The sequence below is a fragment of the Mandrillus leucophaeus genome, unplaced genomic scaffold (assembly GCF_000951045.1).
Source record: "Mandrillus leucophaeus isolate KB7577 unplaced genomic scaffold, Mleu.le_1.0 Scaffold299, whole genome shotgun sequence".
NCBI classification, from domain to species: domain Eukaryota; kingdom Metazoa; phylum Chordata; class Mammalia; order Primates; family Cercopithecidae; genus Mandrillus; species Mandrillus leucophaeus.
In genome coordinates, this window is record NW_012103131.1 from 2,142,229 (window position 1) to 2,156,785 (window position 14,557).

General features: G+C 53.0%; 1 protein-coding gene across 1 annotated transcript in view; it reads right to left on the reverse strand.

Annotated features, from left to right (window-relative positions):
- FAM53B (family with sequence similarity 53, member B) overlaps positions 1-14,557 on the reverse strand; it is a 120,858-nt gene that overhangs the window by 47,167 nt on the left and 59,134 nt on the right. Inside the window, exon 4 of the mRNA XM_011986421.1 lies at positions 12,540-13,312. Within this exon, the coding sequence (XP_011841811.1) occupies positions 12,540-13,312 (773 nt within the window). The remainder of the gene's footprint in view (positions 1-12,539; positions 13,313-14,557) is intronic.

Sequence of the window (14,557 nt, forward strand, 5' to 3'; positions counted from 1 at the left end):
ACTTCCTCCCCACCATTCAAGACAAGCCATTTTGGGGGTTGTGGGGGGTAGAAGGCAGTGGCCAAGGGCTCAGAAGTCTTCAGCAAAGTCACCAAAAAAATGGTTCAAAGGTTCTGCTTTGGGCAGTAAGAGGATTATTTCAAATTCTGGATGTGTCCACTTGAAGGATGTAACCCGCACTGTCCACATGCCTCCACTCAGTGTGGCAGAGCACCAGATCACTGGGCCCTTCTCCCTCATGTCCTGGACTTGTACAACCGGACAGCTGAACCGCAGTGCCAGGCAGAACTAAAGCGCTCTTCCAAAGAGGCCATGGTGCTGACCACAGAGCCTCTCTATCACCTCCATGCCCGGCTTTACCAACCTGCTCATAGCTCAAGAAATGCAGAGTCTGCTCAACGGTTGGGAGGAGAAGTCAGGGCCACTGGGGTTTCAATGATCCGTCTGTTTATGGGCCCAAGGGATGTGATAAGTAAAAGCCATACATTCTGAGCACGGCCTGAGTATCAGGTCCTGGGCCAAAGGCTGGGAACAGCCCCACGTGAGGATGTCACCATCCCCACCTGACCATCAGGGAACCCAAAGCCTAGGGCAAATCGCAGACTTCCCTGAGCCCTGTGCTTCACAAGTGGTGGGGGAGCTCACCTCAGGAAGACAGCCCTATGGAGACACGGGGGCCCACGGGCTGTCGAGGCCAACGACTGAGTGGGCCCCACTCACCGCTCTGCCACGCAGCCAGTGACACATGGCCTCAGCACTCCATTTTCTTCCCTGAAGAGCAGAACAGGAGGAGCCGCTCACAGGGTGGGTGAGGCCCACACGCCTGAGGGAGGACGCCCTGCAAACAGTGGCCCGCGGATTAGGAGTTAGTGACCCACTTCCCAAAGCCAGGGCCAGGCTGACGTGTGCGCAGATATGGCAGGGGAGAACTCAGACCCGCCGTGAGCCTAGGGTGGGAGGTGACACTCATCACCATGAGAGGCACTTGCAGAGGTGCCTGATTAACTTCCTCTGAGCCTGTGCCCGACACTGGGGCCTAAGCATCTCTCTGGTATGCTTTCACCCTCATGTGCCTTCTTGCCATGACCTCCTTGCACCGGTTTCCCTGGGGCCGTCTGCGGTCAAAGCCCCAAGGTGGAAAATAAGCATAGCAGTCAGGTAAGGCAGGTGACTGAGCATCCCATCAGATCCTGGCCCCAGAGGCCCCGATGGCATTCCAACCCTGGGCTCCAGGCATAAAGCCCGCTCCTCACCCCAGCCTGCAAGGACAACCGTGATGGCCCTGCCGATCTCTCAAGCATCCTTTGCACCCCCGACTCAGGAACCTCAGCTTCGCTGTACCCTGCACTCAACCACGCCCGCTCCCACCCCAGTCACCCCAGCTTCGCTGTGCCCTACAATCACCATGCCCACTCCCAACTCTGGGGCTTGCCTTCCCTCTACTTGGGACGTTCTCCCTAATTATCTTTGCAAAGCTGAACACATCTCATCATCTGTGATTTGTGCCAGTGTCACCTCCTCAACAAGGCCTCCCTGTTCCTTCAATCTAAAGCTGGCCACGTCCCACTTCCATCTTCTCTCATCCTGCCTGGTGATCCAAACCACGCTGGCCTGCTGGATTCTCAGCGCAAATATCGCCATCTGAAATGGCCCTGCCTGCCTGTTGTTGGCCTGCATGACATCCATCCCCCTTTCTGCATTGCAGAAACATCCCCAGGGCCTAGCTGAATGCCAGGTGGCCAGCACACTCCAGGCAAGGATCTGCTGAGTGAAGAACAAACTAGGACGGAGCTGCGACGTGCGCTAGAAGAGATCTCCAGCCCCGCTGGAGAACGTCAGACAGCATTCAACAGAAGGATGCTGAGCAGAGCGAGGCTGGGGGACAGAGACGGCCGTGCATCTCCCGTCTGCTTCCTGTGCCGTTACCATCATCCAGCCATGCTGCGAGACCTGCAGGAGCAATCTGCTCCGTTCGCAGCAGTTGCTTCCCGTTTGCTGCATTTCCAACATTCACAGAACCAATTTCATCACCTTCCCTTTCTGCGGGACCAGCTGGCCGGCGCCCCCGCCTCTCAGGTCTTGCCCTAGCCCAGTGGGGCCAATGGACCCCATGCTGCCAAGCTTTCAGAAGTGCAGTCTCTGCCCGGGGGTCCCCTAGCCCAAAGTGGGGAGTGGCTTCCTGTAGCTGCTTCTGCGTGATACTAATACTTCTTTTTCTCTTCTTGGCTTTTCAGTTTTTCAGAAACCTAGCTAACCATTGCTCACAGTGAATTCACCTCATCTAAAGGGCTGGTTTCTGCCTCTGACAGGCCCTGGCTGACCCAGGAGGCCTGCCTCACCCACTCCACCCACAGAGCTCCAGCAGTGAAACAGCGGGGGCCTCCATACCGCCACCACTACTCCATGAGGAGTAAATGCAGTCTGGGGCCCTTCAGGGAAAGGGGGGGTGCCTGATGACCTCTAGTGACACATTACTGATGTGAACTCGCGTTACTGCTCACAAATTAAGCTTCTGGTGGTTGCATTATATTTTGCAACCAATTGTTGCTTTTGTTTTCCAAGAGATTTTTTTTTTAAGCCACTCCTCCCCCTCCCAAAAAGGAATTATCCAAGAGCTCTACTATGTCTAACTTTCAAAGGAGGCATTGTTAATCTTTTGGCCATAAATAGGCAATTAACACCCACTCTGAGTCTAGTCAAACCAAGTTCCCGCCAGCATGGGGACTGCAGCAAAGGGTTTGTTCTGCGTGTGGCGTTTGCTTTCTGATTTCTTGACTGTGGCCTGAAGTTGCAAGAAAGAGTGGTAATTCCGGATGGCTGATACCACAAAAATGGTAGATAAATGGGCTCCTGTCAGCAGGAGAAATTCTCTACTGGTGCAGTGCTTGGGGCGACAGAGGGCCATGCTGCAAAAGGCGAAGTGGGCTAAAGTAAAGGCTTCACACTAATGGACCCACAAAGGTCAGCAGCCTGCATGGTGTCGGGAAAAGGCCCGGTCAGGCACCAGCCGTGCTGGGCTCTGGGCACAGCTCTGTCTCCATCCCACACCCATCTCGGTGATGCACCTCTTTGTGCTTCCTGCTCTGGCCCTCACCGGGCTCAACAGCCCGCAGGCACCATGCTAACCTCGGGCTGGGAGGGGCTTCCCACCAGGCGTTCTCCTGATGTCCCAGATAAGGAAGCAGGAATAAGGCAGACCTCCCTTTCGCTGCATCCTCTGAGGCCCAGCTGGGGATTACTCGGCTTCATTAGGAGAATTGAGGAGGCCATCACAGGCCCCTTGTTTCCGGGAGCTGCTGTCCCAGCTGTTGTAAACTGACCAGATGTGGCAGAGCTGAGACAAGATCCAGCGTGACAAGCGTTAGAAACCATGAAAGAATCCTCCTGTGGCCCTAAGCTGCCCCCAGCCCTTCTCCAGCCCAGAGTTCAGAATGGGCAGCCACTTTCAAGTGGACAAGAACAGAGAAGCTTGGGCAAAGCAGTCAGAAGTTTGCAAACTGAGGGCTGACAGGAAAGGGTAAGGAATGGGGCCTCCCCAGTGGCAAGGAGCAGCTGGGCTAGCAAATCACAGATGTGCAAGGACAGGAGGTAAGAGAGTCCCATAGATACTTTCATACAGAGACAAAATAGGTAATGGTGATCCACTGGATTTCAGTTCTACTGAGAACAGATCAAGAAGAAATACAGTCAAAGTGAGGACTGCAAGTTAGATAACAAGAGGGACTTACGATGAACAAACACCAAACAGGGTAGTTTAAAGAAAGTTGCCACCTTTGGGGATTAAGATGATTGATTCTCTGCCCAGTGAAGCCTATGACTAGGGTGAGTTGGAAGTCAGCCCTGCTGCTTTTATCTTGAGAACATTTCTTGAGCCCCTTATGCCTATCACCACTTCCACTGCCCCCACCATCGTCTAGCCCACCTTCATGTTTGCCAATAGCCTCCTGCCTGGCCTCCCCACCTCCCCCAGAACCTACAGTCCATGCTGCTCACTGTCGTGCCAGAGGAGCTTTTTACGGGGTGCTTTTGCTCCCCTGCTTAAAACCTACTAATGCTTCTACCCTGCACTCAGAGTTCCTGTCATTCATTCACTCTGCCGTTGCACACAAGGCAGGATATCAAACAGGGTGTGGAACTTGCCCTTAACAACCCACCCATGAGAACTTGCCTCGGAAATGTTCAACACCATATACTAGAACAGGCTTTCCAGACATTTCTGAAGCAGCGCCTTGTACTCAACTCAGCGTAAGTCAACCCCGAGCCCTCCTGCATGGGCAGTTTCATTGGCAGGCGGGGAAACCATTGCTCTGCTTGGTACAGCAGCTCAGTGGGCACTCACCCTAGGACCTGGATCCTCCTCCAGGTCAGACCCTTCCTAATCCAGGCTGAGCTGGTACCTCCTGACTGAGGGACCTGAACTCTCAATGCCATCTCCGTATGACACAAACTAGTCCCTGGGCATCTGTGGAGTCACTGGGCTAGGAATATGCCCATCTCTGGGACCCCGAGGTATTAGGGTTCTGCCCCAGACCTGCTAATTCAGACTCTCTCGGACAAGGTCTAGGAACCTGCAGTGTGTTGGCTTCCAGGTAACCTGACACTCATGGCTACACCTGGGCAGGTGCACGCACGGTCAGAAACCCGAGGCTCAGAGAAGCAGGGCAACCGGCTCACAGTCACCACACAGCCAGGTGGCAGAGTGCCTCTCAAACCCAGCTCTTCTGACTCCAACCGCAGCTCTATTCCAACAACAGCGTACCTCTGTTTCCCTTCGGATATGAGAGGCCTCTACCACGTGGCAATAAGGCAAATCCCTGCCCTCAGAGTTACAGAGCCCGGGACTCATACCCCTGCAGCACCGCTCAACAACTCAGTTGTGACCTCAGGTGAGGCCTTCTTCTGGGGAGCAGGGATGCGGCAGAGCACGTCAGCGCTGCAGAGACAAGGAATTCCTGAGGGGAGGATAGTTCACACTTGAAGAACAGCAGGTCCCTCCTTTTGCCAAATTTCTCCCCTTACTCCTAAAGTGCGACTCCCAATATGGCAGCCAACTCTTACTGAGCACATGTCCTGGGCACACAGTACTAAGCTCCGAGCACTTCATACAGATGAACTCATTTAATGAGACATTTAACACAGTGAGAGAGGGCGTCGCCACCCTTCCTTGAAGATGGGGAAACTGAACCATGAAGAGATTCCATAAGTTGCCCAGGATGAGGATGGGGCTCAGTTCGTGGGCAGGGCTCCAGCCTGAGGCCCCGCTCTCCCACCAGCCCTCTGTCTCCTTGTCTCAGCCCATGCTCTCTGCTTCTCCTTCAGCAGCCTGGGAAAAACATGAGGGTTTCTCTAAACCTTCCACTGGGAGCCCTTGGAGTTGAACCAGTCAAAGGGGCAAGAGCCAGCTGACCCACAGGCTGTTCTTACTCTGGCTTCCATGAAGCAAGACTGGCGATATCCTCTGATGTGGCGAGGCCTCAGCTGGTAAGGCCTCGTTCTCCCTCCGGCCCATAAGCCTTCCAAGGGCAGAGCCTGCTAGGGTCTCTGAAGCCTCTTTGCCAGCACCAGAGCAGGGCCTGGCAAGCCAAGAGCACGCCCAGCACACCCGGGGCTCTCATCTGAGCAGCTGGCTTAGGAAAGGGCCCCTACTTCAGAGGGCCGGGGCCTCCCAGAGCCTCATAGCTTCTCAAACATTCTCTGCTCAGGATGGCTCTCAATTGAAGCATGGAAATCAGTAAGTGGCACTAAAAGCTGCCTCCCTAGCAGTCCCCAGATGAACTCCCATTTTCCTCTTCCCCAGGAGAGCAAAGCTATTGTGTCAACACTCGGCCTCGATCCCAGTGACCTTAAGCAGATTGCTTGTGCAACCTGAGGGCTGTGACTAGAGACAGAAAGGAGGGATCTGGGCGGAGGCTGCAGTGAGTCAAGATCTCACCACTGCACGCCAACCTGGGCAACAGAGCAACACTCCGTCAAAAGAAAGGGAAGAAAGGGAGGGAAAGGATGGGAAGCAGGGAAGACGAGGACTAGAGCTGAAACTAGTCTCCTGGAAGCCTGACGCCAGCATGCGCCACGGCTGGCAGGATCCCAGCCCACCAAGAGTGGAGAGCCCAGGACACTGCCCAGAGCAGCAGAGGGTACGAGGGGAGCTACCATGGGAGAAAGGCTGCAGCAGGCCCGGGCTTTCTTTGTTCATCAAAGCTGGCATTTGCTGAGTGCCAACTATGTGCCAGATCCATGCCACATGATTCCTCCCACACTCGTGAGCAACAGGCACTGCCATTCCCATTTTACAGACACAGACATGAGGCCTGGGGCACACAGCTCAAAAGTGGCAGAATGGGGACACAGCCCCAGTTATCTGACTCTGAAGCTCCTACTTCTCACTGCCACACTCTCTATGCCCCATGCACATCAGTTCTCTGGAAGGGCCAGCTGAGTGGTCCTCACCCAGGACCAAGCACAGCAGCGGGAGCACTGAGCCTGGGGTCAAGAGGTCAGGGTTCCCACCTTCCGGGGTGCCTCACCATGTGACTTTGGGCAAGGCCCCAACTCTTCCTGGACTCTAGAGGCCTCATCCTCAAGTGAGGGGATGGGTTAGAACAGAGATGGCAGATAACGTTCAGTTACCCATCAATTAGCAATGGCTGCCAAGACTGCCAAGGGGAGGATTCTAAGACCTCCACTAAGTTCACCTGAAAAGGCTGCCATGATTGATTAGCAATGTCTGTCAAGAGCACGGAAGGAGGCGTGCTAGTTCAGCACCCAAAGCTGCCCCCTTGACATCCCTAAACTCTGACAGCCCAGGTCTTACAGGCTCTCTTCCTTTGTTCAAGTCTATCCTAACTATCTCTAAGTCAGAAGCAACTACTCCCATGTGCCTGCCCACAAAAGTTTTTGCCTTTACTTGTATCTAGCATTTCTTTCATTCCAATGGGCTTTCTAGGGCTTTCCAAGCCTACCTCTCTCACCAGATCTTCACATTGTCTGCAGTCCGTGTTATAAAGGGTGCTCCACCTCTGAATTCCTCTACTTGCCATCGGCACAGCTTCCCACCCTGAGAGGAAGGGTGCTGAGGGTGCAGGGCGGCGGCAACCGTAAGCAACTGAAGGGGAACAGCCACTGGCAGGGTGGACAGGAGAAAGTCACAAAGGTGCAGGCAAGCTGGGTCTGCCACACAGAAACTTGGCCAAGGAAAGGCACAGCTGGCCTGCAGCTGCTGGGAGTGCCTGAGCAAGAAGTCATGTAGCCAACCCCATGGCGACCAAGAAGGGCCACTGTCCCTCAAAGGTGGCCCCACCGGCACAAAAGATGGAAAGTGGAAGCTGGCCGGGGGGCTTCACTTGCAGAGGACCTGTCCAGCAAAGAGCTGCGAGTCACTGATGAGCATCTGCACAAGCTCTCACGACTTCCTGCAGCAACCCCTCATCCTGCACAGCCCCTGTAGCCCCGCCCACCCAGCTCTCCTGGACTCACCCCCAGGAATACTGCTTTCAGCGGCTTCCCAAAGACATGCTGGCATGCTGGTTTCTACCTCATGCTTCTTTTCTACCCCAAACTGCCCCTGGCCAGCTTTCACGGTCTCTCAAACATCTGCTAACACAACAGTTGCTGCCTGTTCTGAGGCCTGCTCAGGGAGGTTTGGGGACTCAGTGTGTGGGCAGCTGCAATCAATCAAACCTCTGTTTCGGCATCCTGACCCCTCCCCACAAACATCTTGCTTCTGTTGTTGCTCTTTCAAGATGACCAGCTTGGAGTTAAAAATACAGCAGGGACTATGACACCCAGGGGGACTGCATTCAATGGGTGATCTTTTTAATTGTTGCTTTTTTCTGAAATCTTTGCTCACACACATGTGATCTATGTCTAAATGGCCTCATATAGCTCAAGTCTTGCTGGGAGCCAACCAATGCTGGGTGGTCAAACCAGGTCTCAAAAAAGCAGTAAGGAAAATGTCAGCAAAAGTCCTGCTAATAAACGAGTCACACCCTCAGGCTGGGCCCTGCCCTCAATGGCACACATTGTCATTCTGCAAAAGGAAGGCTGCAGCCTCACAGAGAACACCAACCAGGAGGGCCAAAAACACCATGTGAGGAGGAAAGCTGTGCAGGAGGCCCACGGGGCCAGGCTTGCGCAGGGATAGCAGCACAGCCAGTCCTCTGAGCTGCCTTTGGGCAACTTGCTCTGTGGAACCAAGTGGTTGTAATTACAAGTACAGGGAGGGCAGCCACTGCGGGACTAGGTCCCTGCGTCATTTCCCCCATTAGCGCTTTCCTCACTACAGTCAGTCTCCCCGACTCAGGATCCAGATGGCCACCTCACCTGCAGCCTCATTCAGCATCTCTGCCTGCTCTCTTGGCATTGGGGTTTTAAGAAGACATGAGCAAAGACAATCTGAAAGCAATGTCGACACCCCACCCTGTGTGTCTCATCCCCAACAGACAAGAGTTAACTGGGACAGCTGTCCCCCAGGGATGCGGCTAGAAAGGGGTAGGGTGGCCAGCGCGCCCCCGGGATATTTCCACCCTCGTTTCAAGGGTGACAGATAGGAGAATGCTCACACACGGCCAACTTCCTCTGGCAAGAGGGGCGGCGAATCCAATTCTGTCACCATTTCATAACCCTGGGCTCTGAACACAGAGTTGACTGCAGGCTGAGCTGAGCTGCAGGGCAGGCCTCCTTCCCATTTACAAAAGAAAAGCGATGAGGCAAGAAGACGAACAAACAAGACACAGAAAGTGGCATGAACAGAAAAGGGAGGATGGAAACACAGGGAAAACGGTGGACAAACAAAGAAAAATAGGCATAGGCATTCTTTTTTTTTGAGACGGAGTCTCGCTCTGTCACCCAGGCTGGAGTGCGGTGGCGCGATCTCAGTTCACTGCAAGCTCTGCCTCCCGGGTTCACGCCATTCTCCTGCCTCAGCCTCCCGAGTAGCTGGGACTACAGGCGCCCGCCACCATGCCCGGCTACTTTTTTGTATTTTTAGTAGAGACGGGGTTTCACTGTGTGAGCCGGGATGGGATGGTCTCGATCTCCTGACCTTGTGATCCGCCCACCTCAGCCTCCCGAAAAATAGGCATTCTCATAGCAGACTGAGGGCACCTCCCAGGAACGTCCACCCTCTGCTCCTACCTCTGCCTCTGGAGGCACCCAGAAGCAGCCCACACCTTCCCTCCAAGTCCCGTGACTGTGACGATGATCATGAGTATCTGTCAGCACCCAGCCTGTGCCAGCCAAAGCACTGGGTGGGGGGCGTGTGTGTACATATAGACACAGACACACACACACATATATCAACAGATGTGGACACACACACATATATAAACACACACCCATATGGATAGTGCATTATCCACATACGTTGTTTCTCTTGCTCCTCCCACAGTCCTGTGGCAGTGGTGGCATTTGCTGCACAGACATGTCAAGCAATTTGCCTAGGGCTTCCAGTCTCCGGCCCTACCTCTGGAGGCCTTCTAGTGTGTCAATGTCGCCTTCTAAATGCAGATCCAAAAGTGAACACCATGCCCAAAAGAGCCCTGGCAAGCATAGGGACCAAGAGAGCTTCAGTTTCCTCAAGAGGGACTGGAATGGACAAGCTCTGAGGTCACATCTCCTGACATCCTCTGCTTCTAGCACAGAGTCTACACCCCAGGGCACTTGCTCCTGCTGAACTCAACTGTGGATACAGATGAGGACAGGGCCTTGGACCTCGGAGCTTCCTGCCCTCTTACTCTCTTGGGTTCTCTCCCTGGACCCTTTCCTGCGGGCAGGCTGGAGGGGCTCCAACTACCACAGTCCACCTGGCCATACCGAATCATGGCCAGAGGGAAGACCCCATGTACTCACGCACACCCTCAAGATCTGCTCTGGGCCCCAGTCGGGGCCTCTAGGGGAGCTGGGGCTCTTCAGAATGGCCAGCTGCTCCAAAGGTCTAACTGAAAAGGCCTTCTGCAGACTCACACACACCTGGCCTCAGAACCCACATACGAAGGGCGCCTTTACAAGAATGCACAAGTGGAGCTCTCACCCCCAAAGGCAATGTGTAAACCAAGATCAAAAGGCCCACGAAAGAGAAGCCAGAGCCCAGCGGAAGGAAGCGTGGGCCACACCTGGGTACAAGCCTACCCTTCCAAAGATATGGAAAGCCCAACTCCAAGTCTTGCCTCCATGGGCATGCAGAGCAGACCCCAGCCCCTTCTCAGTGGTCCCAAATGTTGAGTGAAGCCACAGCATGTAGAAACTGGGGTCTGTGGCTAGTGGTCTAACCTCAGTGGCCATCTAGCAACATGTTAGTCCTTGTACACCAGCAACATGCCCAGCTCATCAGGTTACCATGCACGAGGCCCTGCACTGTCCAGGGCTCTTGATAAATACATAGTATGGATACCCTAGGCTTCGTTCTCAGGGCCCCACAGAAAAGCAAGGCCCACCTCCCCAGGCTAGAAATCAACTGATGATGGAGCCAAAGCAGGCCGAGCCCCATGAAAAGAGGGCTGACTAGGGTCTAGACTCTTGGTGGGGGCATGGCTCAGCGTTCACGGGCCCAGCCTCAGGGCTCTGGCCATAGGCCTTGGGCACACACACTTTCCAGAGGCCCCTCTCTACTTTCCCTGTGCTCAAGACCCGCTGCCAAGAAGGCGGCCAAGGACAGACAGGCTGAGCCAGAGCAGCCTCCTCAGGTTCCACGCACCTTCCCAGATCTGGGAGGCCTGCCTGGGGCCAATGAAGCCATCTATACAACTGGGCGCAGCCCCACTGAGCATTGTATTTTTAAATAGTATCTAACCAAACGAGGTCAAGAAATGTCTCCAATGATGCCAGTGGTGTTATTCCAGCTGTGGCTAGTAACATATAATAACATGTATGTTGTTTTTATTATCTATCTACTCATTAGGTAATAAAATATGCTCAGCATTAAAAATGTAACTGAAGCATTATCATACCCAGAACTCTGGGCTCTGGGTTTTCCTCAGAAGTCACCCAAATCTGTCACCTTTCCAGACTTTTTACCTATTTACATTTTTCTGGAGAAGGGAAAGTCCTCTTGGTGTCCAATAAATGCGTTCAATCCCTGTCCAGCTAGTAAAGTCAAGAACGTTCCACTACACTGCAAAAAGAACGGCACACGCCTGGAGCCACGATGAAAGAAGTGGAAACTAGCTGAGGAGGGGCAGGAGCGCTGACCCACACCCCTTCAGGCTCTCCCCCAGGCGGATCCCACTGACACAGGGGAGGAACAAGCACACCACCATCTTGCCCTCCCACTGCCCCAGCCAGTGCCCAGGCTCTTGAACAAAGGTAGCCAGAAAGTCTGGACTCTGGGGCCAGATATGCTTTAGACTTCAGACACCTGCACCTCTTCTTTTCTGGGTAGACCTCTATGTTGGGAGTAGGAACTAAAGGAGAGAATAACAAAACCCCATGAAGAGAAACTGCACATTCTTTGTAAAAGGAAAGAAGATCCAATTGAGAAAACAACATTGGGCTTGGAAGGAAGTCAGCTATGCCCGCCCAAAACACAGTGAGCACGATGAGCCCTCCTGCCCTGGATGTGGCCATAGTGCTGAGTGACCAAGGCCAACCCCTCTGAAACCATCCTCACCAACAAGAAGATCTTCACCCCTTGAAACCCAGTGAGACCAATGTTTACATAAATAAGTCCAGAAAAGATGATGGTCAGACTGCGGCATTAAGCAACTGACAGCTCCTAGATGAACACAGAGCCAATAGTGTTGTGGCCCATCACATCCACCCATCCTTGAGTCGGAGGTCACAAGGGCCAGCACCACTTCCTCATCCCCAGCCAGAACCAGATGCAGCCAACTCTCAGGCTCAGAGACGCTCCTGATGACAGAGTATGAACTCCAAGTTCATCTCATTCAAATCAATATCCAAGATCAGTGTTAGCACAAGGCAGAGCTCCAAGACAAAGAGGATAAAGTCCAAGTGACAGGGGCGTGTGGCCAGATACTTCTACAGCAAAGGGCAAGGATGACTGCAGAGGCAGCTCAGAGAATGTTGGTCACAGCATCTTGAGGGCCTCACATTTCAACAGTTTAATCAAAGGAATAAGCTCTCCACAATCACTAGCTCTCGGAAACCATTACCCACACCCCTGATCTCAGGACCAGCAAAATCCAAGGGACACTGAATCCCAGTGTGTGTAAACGTTTCTTGCAGCAGCTGCAGGGGCGGCTTCCTGGGAGAGATGGCTTCAGTGAAGGGCCGGAGGGGAACACCAGTGTTTGGTCCAGTGAGTCTGCCCACCAACAGCCCACCTCTCCCCATCCACCTGCCCTTGTACCCCTAGCACTGCACTCACAGTGAAAGGGAATATTTGGTTGTAAATAGAAAGAAATAAACGCTTTTAAAAAACCAACTGGAAATAATCTTTCTTTGAAAAGGATTTTTAAAAACAAGGAAACTAACCCACTCCTGGGTATTTCTGAAACTGGTGTTCTATGCTTGTCTAGGACGGCCCAGACCCAGCAGAGGCTCCAGTGAGCACCAAGGTGACTCCAGGATGCTGGGGCTCTTACCTGTGCCATCTTGGCAAGGTCTAGAGAAGGCCTCTGCTCTTGCACTTCTTCAGGGCGCCGCCTTTTAACACCGACCTTCTTATCGTTAAGGACACACGGCTGGGAGCGGCTGCGGGAAAGGCCGCTGGAGCGTCTTGCCAGCTCTGGCGTGGAGGCAGGTGTGCTGTTGGCTGAGGGAGGACAGTATTCCACAAAGGAAAACTGCTCATGTGAGCAAGAGAGGGACCGTTGCAGGTCCAGCCGGCCCCCTCCCATGGGGTGCGGGTCAGGGTTCCAGGTGTCACCTGCCTGTCCACACGGGGCTGAGCCTGGCACCCCTTGGCAGGGCTGCCCTCCAAATCGATGGTGGAGTCCTGCCTGGTCGCAGGGTGAGGACAGCACATTGGCCCGGGAAGGGAGGCTGAAGCTGGAGCTCCTCTGCATGGTGCTGAAGCCGTTGGAATAGCGCTGGACGCTGCCCCCACTGTAGCAGCGTCTCTTTTCCACAGGAGTCCAGACTTTGGAGCCCAGGGGCCTCCATGATGTCCGGCAGCTGGACATCTCATCGGAGAAGGACAGTGAGCGGCACTGACGCTTGCTAGGGGGTGCTGAGGGGTTCCCGTTGTGGTCGCTGATGCTGAGGTCTTTGATTAGGCTGGTCACAGCACAGGCGGTCACTGCCTCCCGGTGCCATAGTGAGTTGTCCTTTTCAGGCAGGCATTCCCAGATGCTCGTGCTCGGTTGGTCAATCTGAAGAGGGCATTTCCTGTCCAGGTCTCGCCATCTGTCATTTTCTGGTTCATAAATGACAAGGAGAAAACAGGATTTGAGAAGGCCTTCACTCCAGCCCTTTAATATCTCCACACCAACAGCCCGTTTCAAACACAGTATCTTAGAGCCAAAAGGCCCTTAGAAACCATCCAGTCCAACCTCATTTTACAGATGAGAAACTGAGGCTCAGAGAGGAGAAGTGAATCTCAAGGCTTTAAGTTGGAAGTTGGAAGCGGAGCAGGGCCTAGAATCCAGATACACCCCTGGGACTCCTGATATGGTTTTCTTTCCAGTGTACCATACTGTCTCCCAGGAGAATCCAAAGCAATATTTTTCATCCAAAATGCTTTCTCATCTTATGGGTGGGAAACCGACTTGCCCTGAGCCCTGCCCTGGCCAGTAAGACAGTCAGGACAAGACATACGTTAAGTGCCACTGGGTTCTCTGCAGTTCTCAGGACGGGGACTCGATGCCCTGGCAGAAGACCACAACCAAAGATGTCTCAACACCTCAGATGGCCAAGGCCAAAAGATGGCTGGGGCACTGCCAGGTTAGTTCACCCCAATTCCACCTTGAAAGCCTTTGCTAATAGAAGCTGGAGCTGGTACTGATTTAGATCACCTCCATCAAAATGCTCAACATCGATGTCACCAATGGCTGCCAATCACAGCATTTTCTCTGTGTTCACTCGATTTTTCACTTAAAGCAATTAAAATCTATAAGAACAAGTCTTGGGCTTCACAGACTTAAGGGCACCACTTAAACTTATGCATTCAGGTCTTTACTTGAATACACAAATAAATAACCTATCCTGCTATGAAATGCTACATTTGCACTTGACCCTTTATTTTGTGAAATATTCAAGAACTATTTACTGTTTTTCTACTATGAAATCAGGCACCATGTGGGGAATTTTAGGAGATGCAAAGATAAATTTGACATAGTTCTTGTATTCAAGTCTACGGTATAAAAGCAAAGTTAAGAAATATGCCATGCTGTCAGGGAACAACCTGTTAGTACTATTTTCTCGAACCTATATATATTTATAAATCATGCACATGTGAATGGCTTGAGTCAGTCAAGAGAAGAATACAAGTGAAACCTGAAATGATATTTGGTAGGTATTTAAATGCACGCAGGGTCTCACAGCAATGCAGATCACTTACTGAGCATTCACCCGGGCTGTGTAATCCACACAGCACCCTGAGTGCAGGTACCATCATGGACCAGATCAGGAGATCAAGGTTTGGGGGACATTCAGCAACTAG